A 12,835-nucleotide genomic window follows, 5' to 3' on the forward strand; every position below is an offset into this window, starting at 1 on the left:
TTCAGGGATGATCTCAATAGGGTGTTTGCCACCACTAGTTAGTTGACCCAAACACTTTCACAGCTGAGAGCCAGTTGGAGCAATCCCCCCTACTGCTCCAATGTCCCACTAATGTCAGTGCCTTCTTCTACCTCTGTAAATTCTTTATATGTTTATGGGCTTGCACCACCAAATTTTGTCTCTCAACTGTCTAGTAATGATCATAATAGTGTTTCCCTGTCTGTCTTGTTTCTTCTGCAACAACTTGCTCACCTGCTGTTTCGTCGTTATCATTTTATAGTGCAGTATCCAACAGCTTTACCAGTCCTTTGGTTCCTGCTTACTCTAGTCCTGCGTTCTTTCAGATTCAAACCTCACAAGGAATGAGGTTCCTTAGCCCCAATGTTGATAGCCTCCCTAATAAGCTTTCTAAACTTTCCTTTCGTATGGTATCAGTAGAAGTGGATTTTGCTGTAGTTACATAAGTTTCACCAAAAAACACCTTGTCAGTCTTATCACCTGATGAAATCAAAATCAATGGTTACCAGCTCTTTTCTAACCTGAATTCCCCACTTTGCAACAGAGGAGTGTGCTTATATTAAGAGATGGACTAAAGGTTAGTCTCATTCATTTTAATTCTATGACCACTGATGGAATTGAGCCTGTTTGGATAAAAATACACAATCAAACAATCTCAATTATAGTGGGTGTTCTTTATAGAAGCCCCAGCGCTCCCTGTGTTTTGGACTCTGAATCTAATTTGGCTACCATGCTATCACAGGTGGTTTTCCAGCTACGACCTTGTCCTTCAAGGGGACTTTAACCTTCCTGAAATCCAATGGATTGGTGGATCTGGTTTTTGTGCTAGAGATTCTTCTTTTTTGTCTGCCCTCTCTGATAATTCCCTCTGTCAAACAATCTCGTAAACAATACCAAACCAACTCCTTTCAGGGAAGGTAAGTCTCCAACGCTTTTGATCTGGTTATTCTCAGTATCCCTGCCCTTCTTATTAAGAATGTAATAACCACACCAGTTGGTAATAGCGACCATGCAGTAATTATATCGGAGTTATGTCTGCCTACCAAACAACGCTCTTCTAAGCAACAAAAATATGTAAATTACAAACTAGTCTCTGAAAAACTTCTCAATGTCAACTGGAAACAGCTTATTACTGACAATATTGATGAGAGTTGGTCAAATGTATCAACCAACATTTCTCATCAGTTTTTTCCTCCAATTCAAGCATTGTTTATCCCACTTCTCCTTTGTATGATGTATCACATGAGATGTAACCAAATCTGATTACTGATACATCGGTTCTAAAGGAACTTACATCCCTCAAACTGAATAAATCTGCTGGTCCAGATGACATTCACCCACGTATCCTACACGAATGTCGTACAGTTTTGTGTCAACCTCTTTCCCTGCACTTCAAGTTAACATTAGATCTTTCTACACTACCTCTAGATTGAAAAACTGCACATATCATTCCTACATTTAAAAAAGGTAGAAAGGACATTTAAAAAAGGGAAAAAGGTAGAAACATCAGCAGTTGTTAAGGTTCTTGAAAGAACAATAAATCCTGCAGTTGTTAGAGACCTTGAAGATAATAATGTTTTTCACAGTTCACAACATGGCTTTCGTTCAGGAAGATCTGTTTACACCCGTTTCCTTGAATCATATGATTACATCACTAAGTTGCTTGATATGGAGGTGCCTACTGACATGATTCTGCTTGACTTTTCTAAAGCTTTAGAAAAAGTTTGTCACAAGTGACTTGCAATTAAATTACATGCAGTCAAGCTTGAAGAGAAATCCCTACTTAGGATCCTTAATTTTCTTTATTTGCAATCTTAAAATCTTCAGTTATTTGGTGACTCTGGTTATCGTATTCTTTCTTCCTCTACACGGGTTCTGAGTGGAGTTCCTCAGGGGAGTGTTTTTGGGTCCTACGCTATTTAATACTTTCATCAATGATGCTTCTTCCACTATCAGCAGTAAATCAGCTCTTTATACAAACGACCTGAAGCTTCTTGGACCAGCCTTGTCCTGTCAAGATTATGCCCTTCTACAAAATAATCTTCAACTTCTGGGTCAATGGCCTGAGGCCTAGCTTCTTAAATTCAATGTTTCCAAGTGCCACATCATTTACTTTGGCAAACTGAATCCTTGTTGCTCTTATTTTTTCTTAGGCCACCCACTCTCCTCTGTAAATAATGAGCAGGATCTTGGTGTCACTATTGACAATGAACTAAAATTCAGCACTAATGCTAAGAATTCTGCTGCTGTTTGGGCTAGTTCAACTACGGGACTGATTAAGCATACTATTTCCACTTGTTCCCCTAAAGTCATTGTCTTCCATACAAGGGCCTTGTGCGTCCTAAGCTTGAAGATGGAATGTCTCTTGCCTCCCCATATTTTAAAAAAGACATAAAAGTTCTTGAAGATGTGCAGAGACATGCCACAAAAGTGATATCTGGCATGTGGGAACTTACCTACCCTAAAAAGACTATCAAAGCTGAATCTCCCTATACTTGTTTAAAGGAGAAACAGAGGGGATGCCATTTTAGCCTACAAATTATTGAGGATTACTATTCTCCTAGCATTATTCCCTGTTGTTGTTGCCAATTCAAGAACTAGAGGTCATCACCTAAAACTTGTCAAGCAGTATACAATTTCTAGAGTCTGCACAATTCTTTTCATCACGAATTGTCAGCAGTTGGAAAAAACTATCTAATGGAACAGTTACTGCCGAATCCGTTGATGTTTTCAAACAAGAGCTGGATGCTGAGTGGTCCTCCAGAGTGTAAACTCAATTGAATTGCTCCTAATCATAAAACAGCACCTGGTCACTAAAGAACTTTCTATACAACTCAAGTCATCATTCTGGAGCTTTACAAGGAGACATCCTTAGATTGTTCCTAGCTGCTATTTAAGGTAATTTAATTTAACGTAATACTACTTGTTTTGGCAATAATGATTTTAACCCAGTCACCTGGAGTGCATGGAAATAGGGTGTCCATATTAACCAATTGTCCAATTTGCCCTGGTAACCCCTACCTATTTGTTGTACTTTTTGCAACAAATTTTTATTCTTTTTTATTTTTATTTTCTATAAATTTCTATTTTTATACACCCATCAAAGAAAAAACTTGGAGCCACTTGTTTTTGTTATTTGCAGACTCTTTTCATCCTGAAAACAAACCATATATTCATGAAAAATTATTTAATAATAGGGCCGTTTTATCACTCATCAATGTGCTAAGATCTTACATCTTTTGTCAGAAAACGCTTAAAAATGAAATCTTTGAACAAAGATCTTACATCTTTGGTCATTTTTGTGCAAACGTCTTTCATCATTCTGCTCTGATCAGCGGTCTGAGAAGAATGATGAGTAGATAATCAAAGTTCTCTCATCTTTGTTGTATATGGCAGAACAGTGGCGGTCTTCACACTTTTTTCTAACATCAGTGAGCTGTGAGATCTTAGATGTAAGATCTTAGTGCTAAAAAACGGGACTAATAATTCCAACTGTTAGCCCCCATGCAGATGTGGAATCTCCATGTACTCTGTACAACCTTGACATCCCTAGCTGCATGGAAATAATGGTAGATGGCGAACTGAACTAAAAACTAACAGTTTAAAAAAAAAAAACTTTTTGATTTTGGATGGCTAATGTACTATGGCGAGTAGGTTTATCTCTTACATGCTGGATGTCAAAGATTCAATACTTCAAAAAGTTTTTACTTATTTTCCTGGAAAGATTATTCTGATCTTCATAAGTTAAAATATACATTTTCAAGGACAAACATTCCACTTCCCTTCAAACAATGTAAAAAATGTGCACCAATCTCCAATCATTTAAACATTTCTTGTGAATGGAGGTAAATCTCTGAAAGCAGTTCTTACCTTTAGCAAAGGTACAGTCATAGACACGGTTTGACCATCCACCTTCTGGGGGCAGCAACTTTCCTTCACTGGCCCTTAGTCCTCTCATACCACCTGTTTCTGGAGATTGATACCTCAACCCAATAGCATCTGGAAACTGAGCTGTCAGAGTAGCTAAACACAGAGAATTATCATCTTCTGTTGGTAATTCCACAGTTTCTTCAGAATCAGGATTTCTGACCAGTATGTAAGCCATTTTTGTGCTAGAAATTGATGCTAAAAGTAGAAGTTTTAAAAAATGTAAAGCAAGAAGAAAATATATCAAATCCTTTTTAAGTGTGCAAACCATACAAGCTACAACCCCTAATGCAATTTTTTTAAGCGTTATCTGCACCCCTAGTCATTATTGCTGCTTATAAGGTACCATACACACTTTTAATTTACAAATCCTCACCCCAAACCAGAAAGGCGTTTCACCTTTTCTGAATTAAATTGTTGTGCATTTAAGTCTTCTAGTTGATTTTAGGCACATTGTGGATTATTTGCTGATATTTAATTGCTGCACAGGGGCTAGTAAAAACCTATACTTTGGTGCCAAATAATTAATATTACATATCACACCAGCCCAAATAAAAAACAGGTGGTACTTCCTCCTAAAATGTGTCCAAAGGCCCCATTCTAAGAATAATTAGAAAACTGTCGCAAAAAATACAATTTTTCATGTTTACAACCCTAAGATGAATTTCTCTTCAAAAGTAGGTTACTATATCTTGTCCTCTCCACCTAACATTTTGTTATATATTCACCTATATTATACAAAGCAAAGCAAAATCGTTCAGCACTGCAATTTTTACAGGTTTCTTTCTTCACATTTACATCCTCAAAGGAAATAATTTCTTCTAAAAACTCGTAAGCCTTCTTTTTTTTTCACTAGCTATCCTATGATGCCAAGACAACTTTATTTGGACCTTTTTAGTTTTCAATTAGGTAATGGGTAGTCAATAGCAGTTAAGCTAGATGAAAAAAAGCTTTAAAGGTTCACAAAAGACAATTAGGGTATTATTGCAAGAAGATGCTATTTGATCTGTAATTTGTGAATGAATCTCACAAACTTTTTGCAATTTAGCTTTTAGGCAAAAGTTACCTCTCCATGGGCAGCATCTTTTAAAACGTGACCAGATCCAACAATATAATATGATAATACAAAAGAGGCAGAAACGGGTATGATTTCAAACTATAAACAGTTTCAAAATTTGCAATGCAATATCAAAAAATCAACATACAAACTTCAGCTGATGACTATGAGTTCTTAGTATAGTGTGATTTAATCCCCAATGACTCACGCCAGTAATTTGAGTGCATATAGATATCAGAGGCAACGCTATAGCGCTGCCTATGGTAAAGGCCATACGGCTCCAACGTTTTGTTATTATTTATTTATTTTCTTTTTTCCCAGAAGCATTTCATATGGAAGGGGTTATTGTAGAAACTTCAAAAGGGGCTCATTCGATTGGAAATCGAGAGTTCAAGTGCCCTTTTTAATGGTCGAAAGTGATTGGAGGGCAGCTAGCCCCCCCCCCTCACACCTATATTCCCCCAAACACATCAAAATTTTGAAATAGCCATTTTGTTCAACGTAGTTTTAAGTTCTGGAAATTAGGTCTTTGAGGATGACAACCCCCCCCCAGTCCTTAAAAAAACGGTTGAAAGTTATGCCCTGGGGGCATATAAGGTTTTGTATAGACAGCGTTGTCGTAGAAACTTCAGAAAGGGCTCATTCGATTGGAAATTTAAATGGCTAGTTCCCTTTTTAATAGTCGAAAGTGATTCTAAGGCAACTGATACCCCTTCCAAGCCCACCATTTCCCCAAACACACCTAATCAAAATTTTGATATAGCCATTTTGTTCAACGTATTTGAAAGTTCTGAAAATTATATGTTTGAGTAGGACACTACCCCCCACAGTCTTCAGGGCATATATGGTTCTTATGGAAGGATTGGGGGGCATATATGGTTCTTATGAAAGGAATGCTTGTATAAACTTCAGAGGGCTCATTTGATTGGAAATCGAAAGTTCTAGTTCACGTTTTAAGCATCAAAAGATATTGGAGGGTAACTAGCCCCCCCCCCCCAAACCCTATTTTCCCAAATGCATCCAATAAAAATTTTAAGACAGCTATTTTGTTAAAAATAGTTCAAAGATCATATAACAAAATTCCGGTGTCAACACAGCCCTCCCGGGCCCAGGGGCAGGTGTTGTAAGTTATGCCCTGGGGGCATAAATGGGTCTTATGGAAGGAATGCTCGTATTAACTTCAAAGAGGGCTCATTTGATTGGAAATTGAAAGCTCTAGTTCACTTTTTAAGAGTCTAAAGAGATTGGAGGGCACCTATCCCCCCCTCCACGCCCTTTTTTCCTCAAACCCATCTGATAAGAACTTTGATATAGTTTTTTTTTTTTTTTAAATAGTTCAAAGACCATATAACGAAAACTCCAGGGTCGACACAGCCCCTCAGGGCCAGAGGGCAGGTGTTGTAAGTTATGCCCCGGGGGAATATATGGTTCTTATGGAAGGGATGCTCGTATAAACTTCAAAGATGGCTCATTTGATTGGCAATTGAAAGTGTTAGTTCAGTATTTTACAGTCAAAACAGATTGGAGGGCAACTAGCCCCACCCCACGCCCCTTTCCCCCAAATGTATCCGATAAAAATTTGAGATAGCCATTAAGCTAAAAATTGCTCAAAAGTCAGATAACCAAAAATCAGGTGTCGTCACAGCCCCCCAGGGTTCCGGGGGCAGGCGTTGTAAGTTATGCCCTGGGGCATATATGATTCGTATGAAAGGCATGCTCGTATAAACTTCAGAGAGGGCTCATTTGATTGGAAAAAGTTCGAGCTGACTTTTTAATAGTCAAAAGAGATACAAGGACAGCTAGCCTCCCCCCCCCCACGCCCTCTTTTTCCAAACCCATCTGATGAAAATTTTTTAGATAGACATTTTGTTAAAAATAGTTCAAAGGTCGGATAAGAAAAAATCTGGTGTCAATACAACCAACTAGGGCCCAGGGGAAGGCGTTCTAAGTTATGCCCTAAGGGCGTGCCTGGTTCTTATGATAGGGATGCTCGTATAAACTTCATAGAGGGCTCATTTGATTGGAAACTGAATGTTCTAGTTCAATTTTGAAGAGTCAAGAGAGTTAAGGGCAACTACCCCCCCCCCCCCCCCACGCTCTTTTTTCCCCAAACCCATCCGCTACAAATTATGAGGTTTTTTGGAAATTGTTCAAAAATTAGATAACAAAAACTCCTCCCAGGGCCCAGGGGATAGGCGTTCTAAGTGTTGTTCTGGGGGCGTATATGGTTCTTACGATACGGATGCTCGCAGAAACCTCGGAGGGAGCTCATTTGATTAGAAATTGAAAGTTCTAGCTCAATTTTTAAGAGTCAAAAGATATCCGAGGGCAACTAGCCCCCCCCACACCCATTTTTCCCCAAGCCCATCCAATAAAATTTTTATAAGAACCATTTCATTAAAAATATTTCAAGGGTCAGATAAGAAACATTCCTGTATCGACGGAACCCGCCAGGGCCTGGAGACAGGCGTTATGAGTAATGCTATGGGGGCATATATAGTTCTTAAGAAAGGGATGCTCGTATAAAGTTCGCAGAGGGTTACTTTAAATGGAAATTGAAAGTTCTTGTTCACTTTTTAAGAGTCAAAACAGATTGGAGGGCAACTAGCCCTCCCCCCCACCACGCCCTAAATGCATCAGATAAAAATTTCGAGATATAATTTTGTTAAAAATAGTTCAAAGTTCTGATAACAAAAAACTCCGGTGTCGACCCAGCAGTAGAGATCTAAGTACCATTTTGCCAACGCCCCCGTACCAAACAGGTTTCTGGTAGGTATAATCTGGTTTGGTAGGTACAATCTGGTTAGGTGGGTATCGCAAGGTTTTTGCATACTAAAAAACCGTCCAGCCTTAAATAAATAAAACAAGTTTTTCAACTGAAAGTAAGGAGCAACATTAAAACTTAAAACGAACAAAAATTATTACGTAAATGAGGGGGTTCGTCCCCTAGTAAATACCTCGCTCTTTACGCTAAAGTCTTTTTTAGTACTTTCAAAAGAGCTATCTATTATAACTAAACGGCCTTTGTAACTCAGGGATTTGTGATTCAAACAAGATCTAAGTACCATTTTGCCAACACCCCCGTACCAAACAGGTTTCTGGTAGGTATAATCTGGTTTGGTAGGTACAATCTGGTTAGGTGGGTATAATCTGTTTTGGTTCAAGTTTTTCTGACACAATTTACTGAATTTCTATTTCATGATATACAAGTTTTTTTTAGGTTAAATCTGTGTCGGAAAAACAGGTGTGTCCTTTTTAGTTGCCAATATATTTAGAATGGTTTTAAGTTGAAAATTGTGACGTAAAAATAACTCAGTTATTTGCTTGGGTGTATAGGGATTCCCATGTTATTTGCTTGCCTTTATTTTGTGTTAAATAAGTAGTTTTTGTATCTTTTAAAAGAGCTTTAAGGGGTTTGAGAGACTAAGTTGCCTGATTCCGTGTGGTTTTTCTTTACTTAGTGCTCATTAAAAACGAAGTTTTTGTTTTAAATAAGTAGTTCTTGTATCTGTTAAAAGATCTTTAAGGGGTTTGAGAGACTCTGTTGCCTGATTCCGTGTGGTTTTTATTTAAGTAGTTATAAAAAAAATAGAAGAGTTATTTGTAAAAAATTATGATTTGTATATCTTAAAATAGCTTTAAGGGGTTTGTGAGACTCTGTTGCCTGATTCCGTGTGGTTTTTCTTAACTTGGTGCTCATTAAAAACGAATTTTTTGTGTTAAATAAGTAGTTTTTGTATCTTTTAAAAGAGCTCTAAGTGGTTTGAGAGACTCTGTTGCCTGATTCCGTGTGGTTTTTTCTTTACTTAGTGATCATTAAAAACGAAATTTTTATTGTAAATAAGTAGTTCTTGTATCTTTTAAAAGAGCTTTACGGCGTTTGAGAGACTATGTTGCCTGATTCCGTGTGGTTTTTCTTTACTTGATACCCATTAAAAACGAAATTTTTGTGTTAAATAAGTAGTTCTTGTATCTTTTAAAAGAGCTTTAAGGGGTTTGAGAGACTCTGTTGCCTGATTCCGTGTAGTTTTTCATTACTTAGTGTTCATTAAAAACGAAATTTTTGTTGTAAATAATTAGTTCTTGTATCTTTTAAAATAACTTTACGGGGTTTGAGAGACTCTGTTGCCTGATTCCGTGTGGTTTTTCTTTACTTGATACCCATTAAAAACAAATTTTAGGATTTCTGTTAAATAAAAAATTCTTTTATATTTTAAAATATCTTGAAGGGATTTGGGAAACTCTGGAATGCAATAGTTTTTCAGTAAAGACACTCGATATGCTAAAAGTCTTTAATTCAAACTTTTTTAAAAACTTCAAAATTTTTCAACTTTATTTATTTTTTTTCTTTCTGTACATAACTTAAAATGTCAAAATATTCTTACAGTTCTGACAATTGCGCTCTGTGATTGGTCAGAGACACGATGTGACTTTCCCACTGGTATTCTATGACCGGTTATTGACACTACCTAATCCATTGCATGTATTAAATCAGTATTTTTTACGCAGCGGAACGATAAACACATAAGTCATATCTTTAAAAAAAGTGAAGATGGAGCATTTTACTAAAGTATGTTTACATAACATGGTTATTGTAGCATTGAATGCCGACAATGAGAAGTCTTCAAGCTTTGAAACAAGTGCAGGTGGTTGCACTCTTGGAAATATCTGCATGCATTTTCATGACAATGAGGAATTAAATTTCTTTGGAATACCTAAACAATTCCACTCTTATGTTGGTGGTTATGCGAGATTGAGATCTCCAGAGATGATTGCACTCAAAGAGAATGCCAACATAAAAAAATCGTTGATGATAGAGAACTACTCCTTGCTACTGTTTCAGGTAACGCATTACCTATTTAAACATACAATAGTCACCTTTAGGGTATTAGCATTCAACGGAAGATCACTAAGAGAAAGACCTACTCTTCTATTCATCTCGTAAACCATATCTTGTCTACGTACCGAAACTGTTACCTGTGTAAAAATAATGTGATAATAGACAGTGAAATTGCCAGAAAAATAAAAAGGGCATAGTCAGAAAATATCACGATGGAATATAAAGATGAATCGATGAAAAACAAAGCACCAGCAAACGTTACTGCCATTGATCAAACAGTCATTGAACCAAATAATACCAAAGACGAAAAGCATATTGAACCTGTTGATGAGACACCAGTAAAAACTGTGTATGACTCAAAATGGAATAATGATTATTCTACTGATTACGAACTAAGAGAAGACAATAGCTATAATATCAAGAGAGAACATAGTGAACTATTTTATGGAACAGATTCAAAATGTCCAAAGTTAATCATTGATATTAATATTGTATCATAATATATTTTTTGTATTAATATTCTACATAGCATTATTTCATTAAAAATATATTATGCATTACATTGTTATGTGTTCATTATTTTTAGAGTAAGCTAGCATATAAAACGTTTAGAATGTCTAATAAAACGTCGGAGATGCAAGAAAAGGAATTTGCATACATCTATTGTCAGACACATGGGATAACATTGACAAAATCTTGGTATCAGAATGAATAAATTATTTATCAACATCCTTTAATGGATATGTCATTATTAAAAAATTTTAAGTACGTATGTAATTAACAGACTCTTTCTTGAATTCACCTCTTTGTTACACAATACAGAAATTTAATTAAGGAAATTATGAAAAAAAAAATTGTAAGTAAGTAGAAAACTCTTTCTTGAAGTCACTTCTTGGATACACAGTGCAGACATTTCATTTAAGAAATTATCAAAAATTTTAAGTAAGTAGCAAATTCTTTCTTGAATTCACCTCCTGGATAAATAAAAAAGACATTTCATTCAAGAAATTATGACAAAATTCATAGTAAGTAACAAACTCTTTCTCGAAGTCACCTCTTGGGTACACTACTACTACTACTAACAACTCATCGCAGCACCAAGCCTCCTGATGCCAACACAGCTACGCACGCTCCTCCTCCACCCCAATCTATTCAAAGCCTCCCTTTTTACACCCGCCCACGAAATTTCCATTTCCTTTAAATCTTTCATTATGACGTCCTCCCACCCCAGACGGGGACGACCTGCTTTCCGAAGTCAACTCTTGGCTACACAATACAGAAATATCATTAAAGAAATCATGAAAAAATTGTAAGTAAGTAGCAAATTGTTTCTTGAATTCGCCTGCTGGATAAACAAAAAGACATTTCGTTCAAGAAATTATGACAAAATTCTAAGTAAGTAACAAACTCTTTATTGTTTTCACGTCTTAGATACACGATGTAGAAATTTCATTCCAGAAATTATGAAATAATTCTCAGTAAGTAACAATTTCTTTCTTGAAGTCCTCTTTTGGATATACAATACGGAAATTTCATTCAAGAAATTATGAAAATATTTGTAAGTAAGTAACAAACTCTTTATTGATTTCACATCTTGGATACACATTACAGATACTTCATTCAAGAAACTATGAAAAAATCGCAAGTAAGAAAAAAAACTCTTTATTGTTTTCACCTCTTGGATATACAATACGGAAATTTCATTCAATAAATTATGAAAAAATTGCAAGCAAGTAACAAACTATTTCCTGAAGTCACCTCTTGGATACACACTGTAGAAACTTCATTTAAGAAACTATGAAAAAATTGTAAGTAAGTAAGTAACAAATTCTTTCTTGAATTCGCCTCTTGGATAAATAAAAAAAGACATTTCATTCAAGAAATTATGACGAAATTCTAAGTAAGCAACAAAATCTTTCTTGAAGTTACCTCATGGATACACAATTCAGAAATTTCATTTAATAAATTATCAAAAATTGTAATTAAGTATCAAATTATTAAAAAAATTAGATAAATATTATAACAAATAAAAATATAAAAGCTAATAAATTATTTATTATTTATACTAGTATTATTAATTTCATTAAATTAAGAATAAAATTTAATTAATTAACAATAGCTTTCTTTAATTCGCTTCCTGGACACAATACAGATATTTAATTCAAGAAATCATAATGAAATCGCAAGTAAGTAATAAAGTCCTTATTATTTTCACCTATTGGATACACAATACTGAAATTTCATTCAAGAAATTATGAAGGAATTGTAAATAGGTAACACACTCATGTTACCTCATGGATACACAATGCAGAAATTTCATTTAAGAAATTATCAAAAATTGTAAGTAAGTAGCAAATTCTTTCTTGAATTCGCCTCCTGGGTAAATAAAAAAGACAGTTCATTAAAGAAATTATGAAAAAATTGTATGTAAGTAGCAAATTCTTTCTTGAATTCACCTGCTGGATAAACAAAAAACACATTTCATTTAAGACATTATGACAAAATTCCAAGTAAGTAACAAACTCTTTATTGTTTTCATGACTTAGATACACGATGTAGAAATTTAATTCAAGAAACTATGAAAAAAATTCTCAGTAAGTAACAATTTCTTTCTCGAAGTCAACTCTTGGATACACAATACGAAAATTTCATTAAGAAATTATCAAAAAATTGTAAGCAAGTAACAAACTCTTTCCTGAAGTCACCTCTTGGATACACAATGCAGAAACTTCATTTAAGAAACTATGAAAAAATTGTAAGTAAGTAACAAATTCTTTCTTGAAGTCACCTCTTGGATACACAAAACAGAAATTTCATTAAATAAATAATGAAAAAATAGTAAGTAAGTAGCAAATTATTTCTTGAATTCACCTGCTGGATAAACAAAAAGACATTTCGTTAAAGAAATTATGACAAAATTCTAAGTAAGTAATAAACTCTTAATTGTTTTCACGACTTTGATATACGATGTAGAAATTTAATTCAAGAAATTA

At 35.2% G+C, this 12,835-nt stretch overlaps 2 protein-coding genes across 5 annotated transcripts in view; one reads left to right on the forward strand and one right to left on the reverse strand.

The window, feature by feature from the left end:
- LOC148951156 (protein adenylyltransferase Fic-like) overlaps positions 1-12,835 on the forward strand; it is a 464,238-nt gene that overhangs the window by 388,600 nt on the left and 62,803 nt on the right. The window lies entirely within an intron of this gene.
- LOC148951160 (TAR DNA-binding protein 43-like) overlaps positions 1-12,835 on the reverse strand; it is an 83,705-nt gene that overhangs the window by 44,957 nt on the left and 25,913 nt on the right. For 3 of the 4 annotated variants that reach the window (XM_089090683.1, XM_089090685.1, XM_089090686.1), the window contains one exon: positions 3,889-4,130. In XM_089090683.1, the coding sequence (XP_088946809.1) occupies positions 3,889-4,130 (242 nt within the window). Of the gene's footprint in view, positions 1-3,888; positions 4,144-12,835 lie in introns of those variants that run through there. The other variant, XM_089090684.1, reaches the window with a different exon arrangement.

Source organism: Artemia sp. Qi Xiang Cuo, chromosome 6 (genome assembly GCF_049724085.1).
Source record: "Artemia sp. Qi Xiang Cuo chromosome 6, ASM4972408v1, whole genome shotgun sequence".
NCBI classification, from domain to species: Eukaryota; Metazoa; Arthropoda; class Branchiopoda; order Anostraca; family Artemiidae; genus Artemia; species Artemia sp. Qi Xiang Cuo.